The sequence below is a fragment of the Boeremia exigua genome (assembly GCF_020726555.1).
Source record: "Boeremia exigua strain MPI-SDFR-AT-0100 chromosome Unknown C7974scaffold_5, whole genome shotgun sequence".
Lineage (NCBI taxonomy): Eukaryota > Fungi > Ascomycota > Dothideomycetes > Pleosporales > Didymellaceae > Boeremia > Boeremia exigua.
The window spans coordinates 2,006,027-2,027,669 of NW_025763522.1; the positions used below are offsets into that span (position 1 = coordinate 2,006,027).

General features: G+C 51.5%; 7 protein-coding genes across 7 annotated transcripts; 3 read left to right on the top strand and 4 right to left on the bottom strand.

Annotated features, from left to right (window-relative positions):
* The first annotated feature begins 122 nt into the window (after window positions 1–122).
* C7974DRAFT_175244 (uncharacterized protein) lies at window positions 123–1,722 on the top strand. Its single transcript, XM_046136234.1, has 3 exons — window positions 123–280; window positions 333–512; window positions 574–1,722. The coding sequence occupies exons 2-3, from the start codon at window positions 442–444 to the stop codon at window positions 1,640–1,642; spliced, it is 1,140 nt and encodes a 379-aa protein (XP_045998374.1). The 5' UTR covers window positions 123–280; window positions 333–441; the 3' UTR covers window positions 1,643–1,722.
* Window positions 1,723–2,115: 393 nt separating this feature from the next.
* Window positions 2,116–3,086, bottom strand: C7974DRAFT_375667 (uncharacterized protein; the record flags this gene model as incomplete). The annotated part of the gene is made up of 2 exons (XM_046140225.1): window positions 2,116–2,477; window positions 2,522–3,086. The coding sequence occupies 2 exons, from the start codon at window positions 3,084–3,086 to the stop codon at window positions 2,116–2,118; spliced, it is 927 nt and encodes a 308-aa protein (XP_045998375.1).
* Window positions 3,087–3,949: 863 nt separating this feature from the next.
* Window positions 3,950–5,089, top strand: C7974DRAFT_375668 (uncharacterized protein; the record flags this gene model as incomplete). Its single annotated transcript, XM_046140226.1, has 2 exons — window positions 3,950–4,100; window positions 4,167–5,089. 2 exons carry the CDS (start codon window positions 3,950–3,952, stop codon window positions 5,087–5,089), a joined length of 1,074 nt encoding a protein of 357 aa, XP_045998376.1.
* Window positions 5,090–5,212: 123 nt separating this feature from the next.
* C7974DRAFT_175274 (PHD/FYVE-zinc-finger like domain-containing protein) lies at window positions 5,213–11,172 on the bottom strand. The gene is made up of 4 exons (XM_046136235.1): window positions 10,562–11,172; window positions 6,763–10,374; window positions 6,340–6,715; window positions 5,213–6,198 (listed from the first exon to the last, which is right to left on the bottom strand). The coding sequence occupies exons 1-4, from the start codon at window positions 10,955–10,957 to the stop codon at window positions 5,561–5,563; spliced, it is 5,022 nt and encodes a 1,673-aa protein (XP_045998377.1). The 5' UTR covers window positions 10,958–11,172; the 3' UTR covers window positions 5,213–5,560.
* A 131-nt stretch (window positions 11,173–11,303) lies between these two features.
* C7974DRAFT_393110 (uncharacterized protein) lies at window positions 11,304–13,385 on the top strand. Its single transcript, XM_046141747.1, has one exon. The coding sequence runs from the start codon at window positions 11,354–11,356 to the stop codon at window positions 13,238–13,240; it is 1,887 nt and encodes a 628-aa protein (XP_045998378.1). The 5' UTR covers window positions 11,304–11,353; the 3' UTR covers window positions 13,241–13,385.
* Window positions 13,386–17,106: 3,721 nt separating this feature from the next.
* C7974DRAFT_471709 (FAD binding domain protein) lies at window positions 17,107–18,797 on the bottom strand. Its single transcript, XM_046146512.1, has 3 exons — window positions 18,062–18,797; window positions 17,625–18,000; window positions 17,107–17,573 (listed from the first exon to the last, which is right to left on the bottom strand). Exons 1-3 carry the CDS (start codon window positions 18,549–18,551, stop codon window positions 17,207–17,209), a joined length of 1,233 nt encoding a protein of 410 aa, XP_045998379.1. The 5' UTR covers window positions 18,552–18,797; the 3' UTR covers window positions 17,107–17,206.
* A 718-nt stretch (window positions 18,798–19,515) lies between these two features.
* Window positions 19,516–20,227, bottom strand: C7974DRAFT_284813 (uncharacterized protein; the record flags this gene model as incomplete). Its single annotated transcript, XM_046137616.1, has 3 exons — window positions 19,516–19,757; window positions 19,810–20,030; window positions 20,088–20,227. Coding segments are annotated over 3 exons (603 nt in total), but the record flags the coding sequence as incomplete, so codon positions are not given.
* Window positions 20,228–21,643: the final 1,416 nt, after the last annotated feature.

Below are 21,643 nucleotides of genomic sequence, written 5' to 3' on the forward strand. Positions count from 1 at the left end.
TAATCGAACGGACCGGTAGCTGATTCCGGGGGGTTGGTGGTGACACGGAGCGGAGCGGATGCGCCCGCTGATCTGTCGCCCAGGGTGTGCCAACCCTACTAGACCCCGCAAATGCACCTATCAGCGAATCACACATCACCGTCACCGTCACCGCATCATCCTCAGTGAGGAATTTCTTCAGCTTATCCTCCCTTCCTTCTTCACCTCCTACTCCTTCCTCCTACATCCCCCTGCCGGCAGTTACGAGCGCCACCAGCCATTTTACACTTTTATTTGCCCGGTACTGCGACACCGTAGCGTTCGGCTGCACTGGAAACTTAATTGGCATTTAGACGCGTCGCAATATGCTCGTTCGGTTATCACAACCTTTGAAGTTTAAATTGGACCCCGGATAGCGAGACATAGTCGCCAGCGACGGCGCAGCCGTTTCTCTATCACACAATGCCACTTCCATTCCATCGCGAGTCCTGGATATGGTACATCTGTGCTGTCGGAATGATTATCGCAAGACTGTAAGCTTATCTCCTATCCTCGCGGGGGCTGTGTAGCTGCAAGCTGACGTGTTTGTGGCAGTATTGCACGCCGGATCCTGTTTCGATCAGTCAAAGGCCTCCAACTGGATGATTGGATCATGGGCACTGTCGTTCTGGTCTGCTCTACTGCCCTTATGGTCGTCTCAAACAGATGGTTCAAGGCCGGATCAAACCTTGAGCCTCATGACTTCGACTTCGGCGCTATCAGTAACGATCTGCTGTCACAACGAGTCTATGGCAGCAAAATGATGATTGTTACGGAACAGATGCAGATATCTGTAATCTGGGCTTGCAAAACATGTTTGCTAATCATGTACTATCGACTCACCCGAACGGCGTTGCGCAACGAAAATATTGCCATCAAACTCCTCACCGCATACGTGGCCCTCGGATACATTGTTATGCAGACAATGTATTTCGCCGTCTGGTGTCGTCCGTTTTCGGAGTATTACGCCGTCCCTACAAACTCTACTCAGTGCAACACTCTCTTCCATCACAGAATCCTCAAAGCGGTGCTCAACATCTCATCAGACGTGGTAATGCTGTCCATCAGTCTGCAGATGCTTATACGCTCGAAACTGCCCTGGAGACGAAAGCTGGTCCTCGTCGGCATCTTCTCGCTCGGCATCTTCGTCATCGCCGCCGCCGCACTGAACAGCTACTTTTCGTTCGCAAAACCGTATGGTAGAGATTGGATGTTCTGGTATATCCGCGAGTCTTCGATGGCAATAATTGTTGCCAACATGCCGTTCACATGGACACTGCTTCGAGAGATGTTCGAGGTTGGCGACTTCGACGGCGAGGCGCAGCCGTGGACTTTCCATCCCCATGCGAGACCAACGAGCATCACGACGAACAGAACGCACGAGACTGCATCATCGGATCCGCGTCACAGAACACACGAGTCGGCTGTCCACAGCCACGGGAGCAGGGGTACGCTGTCGACGACCTTGGTGGGTTCGATGTCGCCAGGTAGAGGGGAGGGCGTGTCTCCTGCGAAGAGTCTGGCACTGGAGGAGATCGACAGGGATGCTGAGACTCAGGCTGTACGATTTCACGACTTCGCATCTATACCACCGCCCTCGAACGAAGCGAAAAGTCAGGTGTAAGATATGACAGGGCAGCATTAGAAGGCAACGAAGATTGTTATTCTACAAAATGGGTCGCATAGCTGTGTTTTAGGAAGTCATTCTGCTATTCTCCAGTCGCAGCGCGATAGGATAAGAAGACTTGACACATGAGTCTGTTCAAATTGTTAAAGGCGGCTGCATGCATTATTTCTGGAGTCATCTGGTCACTGAAAATGCCCTCGTGCATATGCAATACGCGAGGACCAAAAACAGATGCTTATCGGCGGCGCTGTACAATTACACATCTCGACTCAATACGCGCACTAAGGCGGACTATTTGATTGTTACTGCCTCTGATCCGTCTCTAAGAAGGGGGAATGTAATCACATTCCATGTGCCAAATCATCCAGCATGCTACCAAACAAAGGAATAAAAGACAGCAAAAGATATGAACCAGTGGCTACTCGAGACTCCAAGTCCCTAGTTCCCTAACTCCTGTGGCTGATCGTTTCCTATAACAGGATGAACCACAAATAAGTAAAAGCAAACATACTGAAATACACCAAAGGCCCTGAAATAAGCGCAGCACCCGCCCCCTGCAACTGCGGCTCATCCACCGTCTGCCCCTTCCTGCCCTCCACGAGTTTCAAACACGTCAAGCCGACCTCCGCCTCCCCCTCCTTCGCAAAGAGCGTCATCACCGGCGTCACTGCGTTGACAATCGGATCCAGGTGCTCGGACTCCCGACTCTGGGGTGTCTGGCGGCTGCTGGACACGAGGCGTAGCGCGTAGTCGTCGCCGGTTGTTGGGTGGCACTTCGGGTCTTCTATGGGCGCTGGTGCGGAGCTGCCGGTGAGAGCTGCGGTTGTTAGTCCTAAGGTCTATGTTTACAGATCTGGGATAGGAGGGGGGGCTTACCGCGAGCAGTGATAGCGCCCCAGCCGCTCTTCGCAGCGGAGCAAGTCGCCGGAGCGGTGTTAGCGAGCGCGTCGCGGAGCTGGGTGCAGAACAACGGGTCTTTTGCGTTTCGAGACTTGTAGGCGAACTGGGCCTGGGCCATTAAGTCCTTGATGCAGGCCTCAGGCAGTGAGTTTGAGCAGGTGAAGTCCTCGAGGTGGTCGTTTGGTGCGGCGACCTTTGGCGCTATGCCCTCGAAAAAGAGCGCGCAGCCTGTGTCGTTAAGCTGGAAAGACGGAGGGGTGCCGAGATAGTAGTTGCGGTCGAAGGAGGGTTGTGTACTGTTGGTGTCGAGCTCCTGCAGACCGAGTGTCCAGGTGAGTGGCTGGGTGCCGAGGGACGTTTTAAGGTTTGCGATGCCGATAGCTTTCAAGGTTGCGTTTCCAACTGAGCATTGCACGGTTCGATACGCGTCCACTGGGCAGTTGACGGCATCGCAGCCGAGTAGTTGCGCTGTAGTGGTAGACTGGAGCAAAAGTAGCGCCGCGAGGGTCAGGCCTGGCGAGGTTGCAGTTGTCGCGCGCATGGTCGCTGTCAGTGGTTGATAGTGAACAAATCTGGTGTTTTAAAAAGGTCTATAGTCTCAAAACAAGAGTCGAACGGATACAAGGAACAGTTAAACTGTTTCTTCGAACAGTCAGGTATGCGGATGCGATCTGAAGGTGATGAAGTAACAGCGCACTTTGCACGTTGTCACAGCCAGCTGGCAAAGGCTGAAACACTTTGCAGGAGGATGACGGTACACAAATATTTCCTCGGATTTCGTTTCGTCCATTCGTTTCTGTGGGAGGCCAACGAAGGGTCCTCAGCTTATTGGGACGTCGGACGCCGTTGCCCGGACCACAACTTACGACCCCGAAGTCCGCAAGAATAATATTGAACGACCCCCTTACGACACCTCCAGGATCAATCTCAGACACAGTGAACATGCGGTGGCGCAAGGATTCAAAATATGACTGTTCGAATCACACTGAATGCTCTAAAAGTGGCTTAGGTGGCAATACAACTGCGTTGGTTCTGGTCAGCCACACTCGTATTTTCAACCACTTCACCCACTGACGCATTTCCGACCTGCTAACATGGTCCGTTGATCATGAATATTGTGCGAATTCAGCTTGTCCGGAAGTCTTGAGAGGAGAATACCAAGAGCGAAAATGACTGAAGCGGAGATGGGCATCAGCAAACACAGACTCGGTGGAAAGATAAAGTGACCGCTCACCTGTGTAACATATGCTTCACCCAGATCCTCAGCAGCACGCTCTTTTTACTTGCACCTACAGTCTTTTCAGATAGCTTCCTAAGAAAATAGCCAGTCGTTGCAGCGTCTAAGGCCTACCTGACTTTTTGATCGACCTTCCAACCCTCCACACTCATTCAATCCTTGCAAACATGGCCGCCGCCGCTATCAAAGTCATCGGTCTCATGTTTGGAATCCTGTCCGAGGCACCCATGCTTGGATCAATGTTACCCGACAAGACCGACCGACAGACAGTTATTAGAATCGGCGTCGGGACCAGCATCAACGCGGAGGGCAACACTGGTAGCCCCCCCCCCCCCCCCCCCCCCCCCCTCCAAACTTCTGACTTCCCCATCTAACCCCCCACAGGCGGCGACACTCCTGGCATCCGTCTCTTCGACGTGATGGGCCGCGCACTCGGCTCCAAGCGCGGCAGCAAATCCAACATCGCAGACGGCGGCTACAAAGACATCCGGGTGACCGCGAGCCGGGCCCACCAAGGCCGACAAGCGCAATACATCTTAGTATCCAAGGGCGGCAACGACGCCCTATGCATCTCCTACATCGCAGTCACCTGGCCCGACGGCCAGCAGAAAGCGTGGTACGGCGACGTGGGGTACACATGCGGAGGCCACTGGTACAACTCGCAGACCATCATCGGCGACACGAACTACCAGCCGAAGTGCGTGTGGATCGATGGAGACGCGTCGAACGGCATCGCGACCCAGGGGCTGGGGATCCACGTGACGGATTTCACAGCGACGCCGGAGCGCGCCGCGGCGTACAAGGAGGACCCGGAGACCATGTGCAAGAGCAGGCCGCGATTCCATCTGTACGATGAGCTGGATACCGACATGTACCTGCCGTTCTTCGACCCGCCGCTGGAGTACGACGAGAATAGTGTCGATAGGGACAGGAGTAAGGTGCTCGTGGACGGGTCTTCGACAGGCCCGCTGCCGCCGCGCAAGCGCTCTGTCGAACAGCGGGGGACTGCGCTTACGCGCCGACACCATTTCCCCGGCAGGCTAGTGACGAGCGCGCAGCGGGCGCATAGTGCGCGCGAGCTGTGCAGGAGCGAGACGTCGCTGGGCCCGGATTTTGTGTCTGTGTATGAGGGGCTGTTTTGCGATATGTCGGAGAAGGAACTGTGGCCGCTGTGCGATGAGATGCATCTGACAGGCTGTTTTGATGTGGAGAGTAACAGTATGGTTGCTGGGTCTTTGTCGCGTAGGGATGAGGCGTCTGGGCGCCACGTTCCTGAGAAGGAGTACAATGATGTGCAGGTGTGGTGAACGGGGGTGATTGTTGATTAACTTCCTTTTTGTCTCGTTTTGTGGTGGCAGTTGGCTGTCCAAAGCTCGGTGCGCTTTGGCTCGGATTCCACTGTATTGTCGCGATGTAGCATGTCTGACTCTTTGTGCATTGTTAGCTTCGTGCGTTACCTTGTATTAGATTTGTTCTCCTTGCGAATATTCGAGACAGATGCGTTCAGGAGGTGCAAGGCACATGTTGACAACGCCTTCTCATGTGTGAGATCAAATCTAGAAGGAATTGACAGTGAGTACGCTTTTCGAACAGGAAACCCGAACAGCTGCGAACGTCGATGACTGATCAGAGAGCTGTTGCTTGACTATTAATCACCCTTTTTCGACTACAAATCACCCTGGTGTTCCTTGCCGCGACTTCCTCGATGGGGGTACTAACGGCTTGCGCTTGAATGCTGACCTACTCCTCATAACTCCGTCAGCCCTCCTCAAGTCGCATCATCCTCGCGCTCCCTGTCCCTGCCCGAGAAAGCCTCTCAGGGCATCCTCGACATCACGCTCGTCAAACTCTCCCTGCGCATGTCCTGTCGGTACCGGCCTACCACCCTGCAGTTGGTGTGAAAACGCCATCTGCTCCTGCTGCCGAGGAGGAGGAACGCACGACTGATGAACGTCCTTTCCCTGTTTCGCATGTTGATTGAGCTGCGCGTCAGGAGGTGGGCCGCTTCCAATGCCTTTTCTTCCGGTGGCATAAGAAAGTGCGGCATTAGTGGCAGCCATATTTTGGTTCATACCAGCCGCCTTCTCGCGGTCGCGCCTCTTCTGCTGCACCAGTGTGCCCTTTACGCCGCGGAGGTACTTGACTGCGAGGTCAATGAGTTCTTTCTTCTCGGGTGAGTTCTTAAGCGCCTGCAGCATCTCGCGGACCTGTGTCTCGGATTTGATGTGGGGGCAGGTGCGACTGTAGCCATAGTGCGCCAGCCCACAAAGTCCGCAGTGCTCGACACCAGCCACTTTAAGCTCACAAGCACCGGAAGGATGGGACTTGTGGCATGCAGGACAAATGCGGAGGGTGTGCGGTTGGGTCGGATCGAAGGGGTTCCGAATAGGGATATGCGCGCGGACAAAAGGCTTGACTGATGACGTAGGTGTTAGCTTCGGGGAAGCTGGAGGTGAGATCAATGAGATGACTGTTGGCTCTTTCGCAACTTTCTTTGGAGCGCGATCGACTGCGGAAGGTTTGTCTGTAAGTTTCGATGAAGAAATTGTGGGCTTACCACTGCTCTTTGGTTTGGCCGGTTTGGCTGGACTGCGTTTCGGTGGCGTAGGAGCGGAGACGACAGCTGTAGGCTGGCCCGGAACACGAAGCTGGTCTTCACCTGTTGGTCGCGGTGGAAGCTGACGGGCAAGACTGCCGATGCCGCGCTGTTGAGTCGAATCTGCGAGCTCTTGTTGCACATTACCTTCCGGATCCTCCACTTCGACCTCGGTATCCTCATCCGAGTCAACTTGGAAGTCAGTGTCGCTTCCTGAGTCGGAACGCTTCTGCTTCTTTTTCTTGTTGACCTTGACAGGCGATGGAGGCTCAGCATCTTCTTCGCTGTCATCAGCAGCAGCTTTGGCTTTCTCTTGCTCGGTCATGTAGTCGACATTCTATGATGTGTCAGTATGAGTGATAGCATATTGTGATGAGTACTTACGACTCGAGCGCGCTTGCCTCTGCCCAAAGCATGCGCCCGAGCAAGCGCTTCAGCGGCAGCTTGTGCTTGGCGTTCCTTCAGGATCTTGTCCCACACACCTGGGTCAGGAGCTGTCTCCACTTCAGCGATGTCGAGATTGTCTTGTAGCGAACCTGTGTCATTGGCCCAAACACGTGCGAAGCTGAACTGCGACTCCGCTGAGTCGTCGCCAGGGGCAGCGCGAGTGTTCTCGATCTGGCTGCGATCGAGCAACTTCTCGACAGATGCATCGTCGTAACGGATATCATGGTCTGCAGTATCGTCTTTGAAGAGCTCAGCGGCGCCATACTTGAGAATTGACTCAACATCTTGTTCTTCATCTTCATCAGCGTCCAGCTGCTCTACGACAACGTGGTCGAGAGCCATCTTCTTGCGACCCATTTGCACGATCTTCTCCTCCACGGAAGATCGGGTCAGAAGTTGGAAGCATAGCACCTTGTTCTTCTGACCGATACGGTGAGCTCGTGCAATGGCCTGTAGATCTTGATGAGGGTTGAAGTCAGGATCGAGGATGATGACAGTATCGGCGGTCGCAAGGTTGATGCCAACACCACCTGCGCGCGTCGAGAGCAGGAACGCGAAAAGAGGCGAATCAGGTGCATTAAACTGATCGATGCGCTTCTGCTTCTCGAGCGACCCCATGGTGCCGTCAAGACGTTGATACGACATCTCCATACCATCTAGAAAGTCTTCGATAATGTTGAGCATATCGAGGAACTGGCTGAAGATCAACACTCGATGGCCACGCTCTTTAAGTTTTGGCAGTAGGGTTTCTAGCAGACCAAGCTTCGCAGACGCTTCGACGAGATTGCGGTGAGAGACGGCGGCTACATCCGTTCGCTCCTCAATCTCACGGCTGTAGACGAAAGGATGACACAGGCACTTGCGCAGCTGCATCAAGATGTTGCTCAGATTGGCACGCTCTTGCTGCTTGAGAGATTTGTCTGAGGTGAAAAGAGCCTTCAGCAGTTCAGGGCTCTTGGACAAGATTGACTTGTAAACCTGCTTCTGCAAGTGACTCATGGAAATTGGCAAGATAATCTGACCAAGAGGAGGGAGAAAGGTCAGGACCTGAGCTTTAGTGCGGCGGAGGATGTATGGTCGAATCTGTTCATGCAGCTCTTTGATGTTCTCAGATGTCATCTCGGCGTACTTCTCCTCGAGTTCAGCAGCATTAATATTTTCGTCCAGGAATTGAAGTAGGTTGAACAGCTCTCGTGCGTTGTTCTGAAGGGGTGTACCGGTCATGAGCAACCTGAAGGGCGCTTTGACTGCCGAGAGCGCAGTATAGAGCTGGCTCTTGTCGTTCTTCAGGCGTTGCCCCTCATCCGTGATCAATCCGGCCCAGTTGACGCCTCGCAGGAATCTCCTGCTGCTGTCGTCTGACGCGGTCTCGTATGAGGTCACAACAATGTGACAACGAAGGTCCTTTGTTCCCTCAGGATACATCTCGTACTTGTACGCCATCTCACGAGCTTTACTAGAACCGAAGTAGGCCACGACGCGCAAGGATGGGGCCCACTGCTTGATCTCGCGACGCCAATTGGCGCAAGTAGAGTTGGGCACCACAATGATGAACGGAAAGCAATTGTGTTCCTGAACCAAGGTGGCCATGAACCCAATGACCTGGATGGTCTTTCCGAGACCCATTTCATCAGCGAGGATTCCATTCTTCTGGTTGTACCACTGATAATATAGCCAGTTCAGACCCTCCATCTGATACTTCATCAGCTCGCCTCCGACGAGGTTCTCCGGCTGAGCTTCCCTCTCTAGTTTGGCGAACGCAGTATTTCGGACTTTCTCAAGGCGAGCCCTGAGCGGACCTTGCTTGGGTACCTTGATGTATCGTCCCGCAACCCAATCGTTGTATGCAGTGACAAAGTCGAGCCAACGGTCTCCGTCCTCGGACGTTGGAACCTTCTCCCAGACAGCATCCTCATATCCGAGGCCCTTGTACTTGATGAGAGCTTTGTCAACCTCTTTAATACGTGCCTTGTCGATCTCCTCGGATCGGATTTCGACATAACTGGTGAACTTGATGTCCAAAACGATGTCAATGCGCAGGTACTCTTCAGGTATCGCATCTTCAGTACGCATCTTCGGTCCATCTTCTTTCTTGAAGAAGGCCCTGCGCATAGCAGTTGCGCTGACGCCCCATGTCCAAGCTCCGGAGAACCAGGCAGCGCGGAAGTACGACTGGTTTTCCCACTTAATGAGATACTGCTTGTCGTCTTCATTGACGAGCTCACATGGGGTGCCAGGCTGATACGCTTCGACGTCTGATGGGCGCCAAGCAACAAGACCTCCGACTTTTTTATCGCCAGTGTTGTCGCACTCTTTGCACATCCACTTGTTCGAGTACTCACGGAAGCGTTCGTCTGCCAGCTCCTGATCGTCGCGGTTCACGTCTATCGCGTATGGTGACAAAGGCGGCAAGTGGTGGTAATGCCATGCTCGCGAACACTTTGTGCAGCGGAACAGAACATTGTGAGGATTATTGACGAGCTCGGAGGGAACGTCAGTTATGGGATCGTCACCGTCGTTGTCTTCACGGTCCTTCATCTCTTGCATAGTGGTCTTCCGGTGCCTGAATGGTTTGCAGGAATCGCCGGTTTTGCCGCAATCCTGGCATTTGGATAGATTAGGCGCAAAACGATCCTTCTTTTGGTAGACATTCACACATCGCTTGCATTGTAAGATGAATTGCTCATCGCCAACTTTGGTAACAAGATGCTCGCGGGAGCTTCTGGTACCCAAACAATTCTTGTGGTATGCTAGGGAGCAGCCCTGGCAGTAAACAAGCGGAGCAACATTGGGGCCATCGTAGCACACCTCGCAGCCTTCAACGTGTCGAGAGCGGAAGAGGTCGCCACGAGGGCGCGTCTCGAAAACCTCTCGAACAGCCTTGACCTGCGGTGCAGAGGGCTTTGGCGCCGAGTCCGAGCGATAGATGTCGTGTTCCCCCGCTTCCTCCATGTTGTTTGTTGCACGCGTCGATCGTTCAGACTGGCGCGCACCAATACGCCGGACCTTTTCTGGTTTGGATGCGCGAAAGCCCCGCCTCTTGCGCTTACCACCAGGGAATATGTTCGAACGCAGTATGTCATCGGAGTCGCTGGTCTCTTCATCGTCCTCGCTTTCCTCATCATCGAAGTTTCGAACTGGCACCGGTTGTCGTGTAGATCGTCGCGTAGGCTCCTGGACCTTCTTGCGTCGCCTGCGCTGCTTGCCCGATTCTTCACTATCTTCATCGCTGCTTGTAAGTTCAATAGGGTCGCTCAGGTCTGATCGATTCCGCAACGAGCGCGAACCATTCTTGTCACTCTTGACTGGTCTACCAACACGGCTTTTGCGTCGTTTCATGTTTGAAACGAGCTTGTCGTCGTTCATGTCATTGTCCTCTGACGAGGAAATGTCGATTGTAGTAATATCCACAAAGCCATCATTGTTTGCTTTGGAGGTCCTTCCGCGGAGCCTCATGTCGTCGGCACTTGTGGAGGTGGCGTCTTCGGGCTCGTGATTGTTCAGCGCAGCTGGGCCACCGGGAAGTTCGAGGAGCTCCTCAAAGTTGATCTGGCGTCGTGTTAGAGTCGTCAAACTGTGAAGTCTTGGTGGAGAGAAGGAGAGGACGGAGAGGAGCTTGATTGGCGTCCAATAGACACGCTTTGAGCCGCAGCGATCCAGCAGCCACTCTCTCACTTATAGTGGAAAGCTCTCTCACTCGTTCCTTCAATCGCTGGGTGGTAGCTGCCTCACTTACCTCCTTTGTCTCACCACTAACAAGCTTGACATCATATATGATATCACCCTTCCTTGATGTACGCTCCAGCACGATGCTTTCGACCTCATCTCGCGGTTCATAATATGTATATTCGCTCCTGTTGCGGACAGGGCTTGTTCGAACATGTAACACCCTCTGGATCTTGGACGGCGGCGACTCAGCGTTGATCTCGTCCTCATCGGAGCTCGAATCGGTAAACATGTTTTCGACTGCAACCGTGGCACCCTGTTTCGCTGGTAATGTTCGAGCAGGCGAGCGGCGCGGCGTTGAGCGGCCGCGTGTGCTGGCGGGCTTGAGATTATTCGCGCCAGACCTCGTTGCGCCTCCTCTCCTGAACGCTGCCATGAGCTGAGTCGCGTCGTCGTCGGAACTCATGTTGGCGACCCGGAAACACGTGCTGTAACGCGTGAACAGCGGTGATACGAATACGAAGCTCTCGTTGCTGTGTGAGCTCGCGGGACGGTGATTCGATGCGGCGATTCGATGCGGTCGCGATATACAGCTTGGAACTTCGGCGACTATGTGACAGCACCGCGCATTGCAATTGGGCGATTTTAGGGAGGGCAATGACGGCAACGCACCTGGCGAGCTCGACTTGAATGTCATCGGACAGTGGTTGTGGACCCCGACGCGTGATAGCGCGATTACGCTAACTCCGGCGGGCCGTTCATCGCCAAAAGTTGGTGAAAGCTCAGATGCGCGTGAAAGTGAACTTCTTCACGGACCAGGGCAGACTTCGCCCCAAACCCCATTTCAGCCATACAAACTTCGATGCTGTCTTCTCTACTGCTCAGCGGTGCGCTACTACGGACCCAGCGAAGTGCCCTCCCCCGCACTTTCTGTCGCTACAAATCCATCACCGCTGCCATCGAGAAGGGCCGGGGCAGTGGGCCGGACAGGTTTTCACCATCACGTTCAGGCGGTCGCTCACGCTTCGGAGACGACCGTGCGACATCACCGCGCTACGAGGAGAGAGATAGCGGCCGTACACGGCCGTCACGAAGCAAGTCTTCAATCGGAGCAAGGCGCAGGCGATGGGAGGATGAAGACGCTCCGCCCAGGCGGAAAGAGTTGAGGAAAAGCGGTGGGAGGTCAGACGAGTCGGCTGTCGACCGACGCATGAGGGAGCAGGATCGCGACGGCCCGAAGCGCTTCGAGGGCCGAGCACAACGACCAGACAGATTCGCTGGCCGGTCTGGCGGTCGAGACACGCGGACTGAGCGAAGAGACGCACCACGACGCAGCCGTGAGGACTTCGAGCGTAGCGATAGGCCAGATCGAAGGACAGAGAAGACATTCGACCGCAGCGACAAGCCTCAACGTGGGGCTGAGAGAACATTCGACCGTGGGGACAGACAGCAACGCAGGTCGGAGAATGGCGACGATAGGCCGCCGCGCAGGGAGAGGTCATTCGATGGTGATGATAAACCACAGCGCAGGACAGAGCGAACATTCGACCGTGGCGACAGGCCCCAACGCGACACAGAAAGAACATTTGACCGTGACGACAGACCTCAACGTCGATCGGAGAGGACATTCGATCGCGATGACAGACGCTCCTCTCGTAATGACCGTGACGACCGACCCTCTCCTCGCAACGATCGCGACAGCAGAACCTCTCAATCAGACCGCTCAGAACGGTCCTCCATACCCTCCCGCGCATCCCCTTACGACCGCTCCCCTGACTCGCTGCCGTACAGCACTGCCGCCTCTGAGTTCATCTACGGCTACTCCTCCGTCCTCGCCGCCATCCGCGCCAATCGTCGCCAGTTCTACAAGCTCTACGTCAACTCGCGCGGCCTGAACCGCGACATCCTGCTCGCGCGCGCCAAGGCATCCAATCTACGCCAAATCACGCGCGAAGTCGGCGACGACTACGACCGGGCCTTCGACAAAGCCTCCTCGGGGCGTCCGCACAACGGCTTCATTCTCGAAGCCTCGCCCCTGCCCGTCCAACCCATCACCGAGCTCAAAGAATGCACACGCGAAGCCGGCACCTTTGACGTCGTCCTCGACCACCAGACCAAAGAAGAACTTGCCGTGAATGGCTCCCGCACATCCTACTCCTACAAGTCATCCACCTGGCGCCACCCTCTCATCCTCTTCCTCGACGGCATCCTCGACGAAGGCAACCTCGGCGCCATCGCGCGCTCTGCGTACTTCCTCGGCGCTGAGGCCATCGTCACACCCGCCCGCCAGTCCGCACCCTGGTCGCACATCGCCGTGAAAGCCAGCGCGGGCGCCGCCGAAGCGGTGCCTATCTTCCGCGTTTCTGAGCCCGCAGACTTCCTCGGCAAGTCCAGCAGGAATGGCTGGCGCTGCTATGCCGCTGACGCCGTCCCTACCGCCAATGATGCGCAGGACGGCACGAGCGATGTCGTGTATACGCAGGCGCGCGCTTCGGACCCCAAGCCTATCCCAGACCACAGTCCTGTCGCACAACACCCCACGATTCTCATGTTGGGCGCCGAAGCTACTGGCTTGAAGACTAGTTTGCTGAAGATCGCGCACTACAACGTCGGGATCAAGCATGGCAGGGAGGTCGACGAGGTCGGAGTTGATTCGCTGAACGTTAGTGTGGCGGCGAGTTTGCTGTGCCACGATATACTGAGAAAGAAGCCTGTCGTCGAGCGGGACCCCGAGAACGTAGTCTTCTGAGACCGCAGTCTTCTGAGGGGTTTGTATGATACTTCGTAGTTGTATACCAGATTCCATATACTCGCATGTACCGCCTTCTAGAACGGGCGCGTGCACATGAGTATGAAAATGTACATGTTGAGACGTTGATGCGTCGACTCAAAAACGCGCTGGTGCTGTACATGTTGTGCACGTGACTGGTGTCCTTCGACATATATATGGCCGCCACCCTCCCTTCAACATACAACACACCCTCGCCCACCAGCGTCCTCCCACATCGAAATTTTGAATGGCTTGTTCTGCTCCTTCCTCGAAAATGCTCAAGAACAAACACGCCTGCGATATGCAACCTCTCTGCCCTCCCGCCACACACGTTCGAAATCTAACCCTTCGCCTGCTCATGTCTGTCCTTCTCTGCGGTGGGGGTACCGAGATCAGAGCCTCATTCATCGCATGTTGTTCTGGCGGTTGCGCCTGTGACGCTGAAGTCAAAATCGCCATTGAAGATAGCATGGCTCGGCTTCTCTTCCTGCACCTGAGTCTATTATCACGAAGCTAATCACACTATGCCGCCTCTGAACCGAAATGCCATACCGACTGAGGAATGTTTCTCTTCTAGCACCTGAGTCTGTTTTAAAAAGGTAACCCAGACCCGTGGAATGTTGTTTGCCTCCTCTGAACCGAAACCACAGCGAGTGGGTTGAATGGTTCTCTTCTGGTACCTAAGTCTGTCATTACAATTCAAATTGAAGCGCGCAAATGTTTCCTGCCTTCTCTGAACCAAAAGCCGCCCCAGAGTTTGTCATGTGAAAAGCGGGTTTCCTTGCTGCCTGTTCTCTGCCTCCTCTAAGCCGAAAACATGACAACACCAGTCCATGGTTCTCTTCTAGCATCGGAGTCTGCAATAACAACCTGAAACAAAACTTTCTGATGTTTTCTGTCTCCTCTGGACCAAACAGACATAGATTTCATGCTGGGAAGAGTCTGGAGACTGTGTGATATCTGAACAAAGTCCCCTTTAAGAAATGATGTTGCGGCTGTATAAATGGGTGAAAGATGTCCAACATGCTTCTCTTACAGCACCTGCGTCTGCCACACAAATTGGGCTCTTCTTCTAGCATTCTTTCTGCTTTCTCTTGAACAAATGAGGAAACAGAGATGTAACGTTGGGTGAGCAGTTTGGAGACTTTCAGGAACTTAAACTCACGTTCAAAGAATATATGCTGCGGTTGTGCAAAATATGCTCGCGTTTGAGATATAGTTCCCTTCCAACCTCTGGGTCTGTTAGTAAAAGTTCTCCCGCAAGCTCTGGATGCTGTCTGCCCCCTCTGGACCGAAATTGAAAACCCACCCGGGTATGTTGGGAGCGTGGAGACTGTGGGTGCCAACACACTTCCCCTCCAACTCACGCTGTCTCGGCTGCACTAAAAAGTCTCAAAATCCGATGTATACTTCTCTTTTTGCACCTAAGTCTGCTACTACGAGTACCAATATGGGTCGTGCCACCATTTTCTCAACCTTCTATGAATCGAACTACTACCACGAAAGAGACATGCTGGGGTGTCTTGGAGGCCGCCCGAGTATCTGAATACATGTTCCCCCATTACACGCTACTATGGCTCTACAGAAGTGTTTGTAATTGAAACACGCTTCTCTCCCTAGCATCAGTATCTGAGTCTGCCATTACAAAGTTCAGAGCTTTTCGTCCATGTGTTCCCTGTCTTCCTCTGAACTGAAATTGAATATGAGCTCGATGATGTTGCGTTGGAAAAGTCCGGAGACCAGTCAAGGCATCTACCCTCTCAAGATGGTGTAGCGGCTGTACAAAAGGTGCCTGTAATTGAAGTAGCTCTCCCCAGCATCTAAGTCACTGCTGCCACAAATTCAAACCTGCCAGCACATATGTCCTCTGTCTTTCTCTGAATTGAAAACTGATTCCGATTCCGCGCACGCTAGAGACTCGCGGGGAATCTAAATCCATGCCCTTCTATCATATGTCGTCGCGGCTGGACGGAGCCTTGAAATAGTCGTGACGTGCTTATCTCACCGAAATTTGAGTCACTACCATTGAATAATCAAGATCTGGCGGGAATGTTCTCTGACTTCCTCTGAACCGAAAACTCAATTCAAGTCTGAGAGTGTCTGGGAAATGAGTGTCGAAATCGTGGGGTGTCGAAATCAAATTCCTATTTGCTACATGTTGTTGTGACTGTTCAAAATTACAATATCACCGCCGCATGTTTATCTTCCCAACACCCGAGCCTACTACCGTGAGAAAGACGACAGAATTACTCTTATGTTCTCTCCCTCTGAACCGAAATCCAGACGCAAAGATGATGTGCGACGGACTCGGTGCTTGAAAACTGATGTCTTCTGGCTTCTCTGAACTGAAATCTAAGGACTTGACAATATTGTTGTGTTGGTAGCGGGGCTTTCAGGCCTTCAAAGTACCCCAATATCCTCTCAAGTGATTGAAATTGTTCGAAATCCCCTATCAGCTTGACCAATGTCTGTCTCCCCAGTACCAACGCTATTACTCCAGAAATGAATATATTGCACTGCGATGTTCTCTGCCTCTCCCGAACTAAAGAACAGACGTGGTTCAGATTGATGGGAGATTAGTGCTTCAATAATTTCTGCCCTCTTCTAAATCAAAAGACAGACATTTTCAAGTTATGGCGGAAGAAGATTTTGCAGACTGGTAGGGTACCTAAATCCTTTTCCATTCAATACATGTTATCTGAAACGCCCTAGAAATTCGGCACATACTTCTCTCCTCAGCGCTATAGCTGTCACTACAAAGTCGATACCGTCTATAAATGTTATCTGCTGCCTCGAAAACATAGTAATCCAACGGTATGTGTTATGGACCTACTGCCCTGAGGTGGATGCCCTCTCCTGTCCTTCTCTGGACTGAAATGGAGATCCAATGAAACCATGTCAGGAGAACAGTCTAGAAACTGGCGGGAACTTCAAATAACAGTATGCATCACCCCATGTTGTGATTGTTGTGTCTGTGGTTCGAAGTTAAGACTGACGCTGAGATGTCCGCATGGTTTACTTCCTAATACCTGAATCTTCTATTTTTACAGCAGTGAAGTAACACATCCATACTTTCTGCTTCCTCATAGCTGAAAAAAAAAAGGCCAAAGAGACAAAATGTCGGGAGACGTTTGGAGACCGGTGAGGTACCTAATATTGGTTCTTCATTTCCCATGTTGGTGCGGCCGTTCTGCCTGTGCCTCGGAGTTGAAATAGTGCTCGAGGTTGATGCAGGCCTGCTTTCCGGCACTTGACCTAATGAAGGGCGCTCACGTTCTGCCGCCTCTGGACTGAAATCGTGGTGTAAGAATACAATGGCTCTCTTTGTAGCAACCAAACTTCTATGTTGTGCGCCTATTCTAAACTGAAAGATATCTGTCTCTAGTCCACGTTTTTATGTCTAGCACCTGAGTTCTATATCATTTTCACGAAAGATAAATCACGCCCCTAACATCTATGTTGTCTTTCTTCTCAGCACCTGATTAGTTGTCATGATATCAGCAACCGTTATTGGTTGTTGACTGAGGAAGTTAGTCCACTGTTTGAGCGGATCAGAACATGGTCAACATGAAGGAGTTCAATGGATCAAAACAGCCAATCGGAAGAACACAAGGGATTGGTCTAAAAAGCGACTAGCGCATGGGATCGGATGAAGTATGAGTAACCACCTTTTCGATAGATACCTTGATAGATGGAAATTTATCACTCATTCTCGCACCTGATCAGCTTTTCAAGTCTTCTAGCTTTCTACAATAGTCTCATGCTTTGCTTGTATCTATAATATGATGTAAACAAGATATGTCGACTTTACATTATACACGATCCAACATGAAATTTGATTGTGCAAGTCGGTCTGTGCCTATAATCGCTACACCCCTAATCGTTCGAAGCTTACACAAGTGTGCAAGGCCGTTCGTTTAGGCAGTCAAACAAGCAACACAACATCTAGGTTGGAATCTGATTCTGCTTCTGGGCCTCAAGAATACCCTCGTAACTAAAGAGAAAATCATACTTGGCCATCCTCTCTTCCCAACTGACTTCGCGGGCCATACCGCGGGTGTCTTCTAGGACCTTCGTTGCTCGGGGTCTCCTCAGACTATCAATATGCTTCAGAGCTTTCGGAACATCTTCGGATTTCACTCCTCTAAGCAGAAGAAAGCTCTCGGCATCTTCGATAGACTGGTTGGCGCCTTGACCTTGCAGCGGCGTCATCGCGTGGGCGGCATCTCCAATGACAATTGCACGGCCACGAGTCCACGTAGGTAGAGGATCAAGATCCTGTAGTTCCCAATATTTCACTTCCGTGGAGACACTGGAGATATCAGCAAAGTGAACTTCCTTGAAGGGAAAAAGATAGCAGTACCCAAGAATCTTGCGGAAAGACTCGTCAAAATCATGGAAGATCTCTATGATCTCGTCGCTATCAGCCTCCGCAAACCAGGAATTGGCCCTGCTTTGCTTCGACTCTCGGGAAGGGAAGATACATGAGAAGTTCATGTACTCTTGATGACGAAGTGGATACACGACAACGAAGCGGTCGGTACCATCACCGGATTCGAGCACGCACACCCGATTCTGAGCCGTGGTAGGTTCCCACCAGTGAGGAAGAGAGCCCAGTGCTTCTTTTACAGCCTCCGTAGAGGCTGCAACGCGGTAACACGTTAATCCCATCTTTTGGGCCTTGATAGTATCGTCGCCAAGAATATGTTTGCGAAGACGTGAGTGTACGCCGTCAGCCACTGAGCTGTCATTAGCATCTTTTTGGAGGCAATGCGAACCTTGCCGAGTGGTAATACTAACCAATGACGACGTCAGCCTCAGCAGTCGTTCCATTACTCAACACGACACTACCCTTCTCTGTATCTATATCGACAACACCAGTCTCATAAACAATCTTTGCTGGGTTGCCCTGAATCTTCAACTCGGTTGAGGACTCAGTTGCGAGTCTTGTGAGCTCGCTCACAAAGTCGGACCGTCTTTGGGTAAGTTGATCTGCTCCATACCTGGTTTTCAAGTCGGCCTCATGATCCTTCTTGACATTTCCGTCTTTGTCGTAAGATCGGAAGCCATAGATTGGCACCGCGCCCGCTTTATTACGATCATATCCAATGCGTTCGAGGATCTTGACTGCATTCGGAGAGATGGAGATGCCTTGTCCTCCTGTCGCAGCTGATTTGTGTGCACGTTCGTACACAGTGACATCGTGATGTTCTCTGAGAATGCGTGCGGCAGTCAGTCCTGCTAATCCCGAACCGACAATAATAACTCGAAGTTTGTTCTGGTTGTCCATATCTTAGGTGATGCTGGTGAAAACACGAAGTGGATAGAAGTGCTATGGGGATGAACGAGGATGTATGGATCTTCCAAGCTGCATTAATACTTATTAACAGACGCCAAGAGGACCCAATTAAGCATTTCTCAGCAGCAAGTCCAGAGTGCTTATTCGTAACTATCGGTTTGAGAAGTCGGAGAAGGGGGCATCGGCTCCGAGAACGGGGAACGCGGAGAAAGCGGAGATGGTGGAGGAGTAGTTATTAGCACCGAAAAACACGTTGTTTATGAGCTGTGCACATATTGTGCTAGGCAGTTTTCGAGCTTATCGCGACTGGTACACTAGCAGAGTATGATAGGGTGGTCAGTCATCACACGCTCGATATGTAATCGCCAACCCATCTCGGTTTTTACGCCAAACATGCAACACACAGATATCGCCCAATATATGGATTGTGACTAATGCTCTAACCCTAGACTTTCACCCCATCTCGAGTTCTCTTTCCAGCCTTAATTTAGCTATGATTTCTTCCAAAGAGTGCATCTTACTATGTCTTTTCCTAACAGCTTCCCAAGCCGATCAACATGGCGTTGAGTAGGACTTCGTCTTACAACAAGATTCTTCGGTCAACGAACAGAGAGCTCAAGGCCAGTAATCAGCATAACTATAGTAATGGAGTATCAGTTGTCAGGCGTCGAAAAGGTAGTGATATCAACACCATTCAGCCACAACACCAAGCTTTGCAAGATTTATAACACGAAGAAGATTGTCTCTATTCAGCAAAGGCTTGGCTTTGCAGCTCGCAGAGAATTGACTACGATCTCATAGTTAGACAGTCCGAAAACTATTCAAACAACTTTTTTTCTCCAAAACCTCCCTGGAGGCTCCACCCTTTGACCTCGCCGTGTAAATCTCCAATACTCTCATCCATCTTATGCACATCTAGCTCTATTCGCTTCACCACATCGTTGCTAACCACGCCACTAAATGTATGTATCACTACCCACGACGGTAATTCGTGCTGCTTCTCCAACTCACTACCCTCCTGCTTCTTGCCCCCTGCACTAGCAAACGAGGAACAACTCTCGAAAACAAGGCTACGGGTGTAACCCGACTCTTCATTCAGCGTGTTTATCTGCTTGTCGAAGAAAGCATTTATTTCATCTGCCTCGAGGCCTGTGGGCGGCTGAATTTCGACTGTCACGATGCTCTTTGCTACCTTTTCTGCATGGCATTAATGTTAAAACTGACGATAGTCAAGGATCGAAGAACGCACCACCATTCCCCTTTTTGCTCATTGTACTCTGTCTTAAAGCCAAACGGTTGACATCAAACTCAACCAGCTCATACACGTTACCCGTGCCAGGCAAAATTGTGCTTATCGGACTGATACTCTTGAATTCGTCGGACAACAAGAAGCCAGTATCGTCCAAAACAGGAAATGTCAGGAAGGGCTTCGATGCATCGGATGCGCTAGTTTTACTAATCGCATTATAACTAAATACGTAATTTGTTAATATTTGTTATCAATTCAGTTGGTGGATTGATGCTGACCGGAACAAGGAATGAATGCCAGATTTGTCCACAACTTCCTCGGCGTGTTCCTCGTACCATCTCATGAATGTGGCTTCGGAGAGAATATCTTTTGCTGATGGAGCGACGCGAGAGCGAACATAGAAGAGACCGGGGCCTTTGGAGCTGTTTGTGGCGGAGGCATGTTCATGAGACATCTTGAACTTTCTGTAAAGCTGTGTAAAGTATCACTTTTGAGTCGTTGCGTGTATACAGAGTCCTTTGTTTAGATCTAGTTATGTTCTGCGAAATCTGTAGATTAATATTGAAACGTGGAAATCAACTAGCGGAGTTGCCAACACGGAGAACGAGGGGAACGTTCGGGTCCGATATCTTAGCCGGCCGCAAACAACTAATCATTCCTCCCATTAAGAGCAGGCAGTCCGAACAACATTACAAATCTCCGACATACCTCCTCTTTTGCACTTTCGTTCATGGCTTGACCTAATTTCTAGCTTACGCACTCAGAAAAGCATTAGATTCAAAGCCTCATTATCCGCTTCCTAGTCCTTGATTTCATTCATCAGAGCGATCCACCACGTCCATAAATGACCGAGAGCACGGCCCCAAAAGCTCACCCTATGACTCCCTCTGCCATCTTGTCGGAAAAGTCTTCGCCATCACCAGCTGGGCGGTGGGCATCGGGTACGCCACCGCTTGGCTGCTCGTTTCGTAGGACGCAAAAGTAGCCCACTACAAACGTCAGTACCACCACCCTACAAAGCGTTTAACTCCTTTTGTAGCGCTGCAAGTACTGCGGAGAAATCACCTGCATTGGAGTCGGTATGCGCAAACGTGTCAAGGTGGAGAGCCCGAAGGACTACCAAGGAAGAAGACGTAGCGAAGCCTGCACATATTACTCATTTTCTCTATCTGGCACTACGGTACAAAATCGTGTAAAGAACCCCGGACCGCGGCGTTTTTAACAACACAGTTTGGTGTTATTTAAATAGAAGGAAATGTCTTTTCACCCGATGCGGTGTCTTTTACACAGCATAAAGTCCCTTTTTAGTTAAGAAAAATACCGCACTTGTACCTCAGTGTAGTATTAACGTACCCCACGGATGAGTTGGATTGGTATCATGATGAAGAAATCAGAGTACTAACGTTAAGTTGTCTGCCTTCTCTAAGCTGGAAAGGTAATCTGCAAGTTCTATGAAGGAAGGAGTCAGATATTCAAACCACTGTTCTGGAGACATACAATTGCGTCAGTCATACAAGAGGGAGACTGGTGCTGTGCGCTCTGAGGTAGTCACATATCCTCTGTTGTTTTGGCCCAGAGTTCAAATCCAACCGAAACAGATTGGTCTGTGGGTAACGCTGAAAAGACACTGAAAGAAAGCCATGTCACTCTGTTCGCCGCCGGGACTATGTCCGGTTGCATTAGGCCCTTTCATGACTCTACTACGACAACTGCCGCATATAGCGTCACTGAAGAAGATGCTGTGCCGGGGTGTTAGGTATATATGCAGAAAATGCCTTTCTCGATGATAAACCCAGCAAAGTCCTCATTGACTTTACTACTGTTCATTCAATCT

Excerpts from the sequence above, each read along its gene's own strand:
- C7974DRAFT_175274 (XM_046136235.1), bottom strand. The coding sequence starts at position 10,957 with ATGAGTTCCGACGACGACGCGACTCAGCTCATGGCAGCGTTCAGGAGA. Across the intron at positions 10,375-10,561 it reads TTAGTGGTGAGACAAAGGAG|ATCAACTTTGAGGAGCTCCT; the intron begins GTAAGTGAGGCA and ends ACACGACGCCAG. Across the intron at positions 6,716-6,762 it reads GAGGCAAGCGCGCTCGAGTC|AATGTCGACTACATGACCGA; the intron begins GTAAGTACTCAT and ends GACACATCATAG.
- C7974DRAFT_175244 (XM_046136234.1), top strand. The coding sequence starts at position 442 with ATGCCACTTCCATTCCATCGCGAGTCCTGGATATGGTACATCTGTGCT. Across the intron at positions 513-573 it reads GGAATGATTATCGCAAGACT|TATTGCACGCCGGATCCTGT; the intron begins GTAAGCTTATCT and ends TGTTTGTGGCAG.
- C7974DRAFT_393110 (XM_046141747.1), top strand. The coding sequence starts at position 11,354 with ATGCTGTCTTCTCTACTGCTCAGCGGTGCGCTACTACGGACCCAGCGA.
- C7974DRAFT_471709 (XM_046146512.1), bottom strand. The coding sequence starts at position 18,551 with ATGGACAACCAGAACAAACTTCGAGTTATTATTGTCGGTTCGGGATTA. Across the intron at positions 18,001-18,061 it reads TGAGGCTGACGTCGTCATTG|TGGCTGACGGCGTACACTCA; the intron begins GTTAGTATTACC and ends ATGACAGCTCAG. Across the intron at positions 17,574-17,624 it reads TCTTTCCGCAAGATTCTTGG|TGTCTCCACGGAAGTGAAAT; the intron begins GTACTGCTATCT and ends TGATATCTCCAG.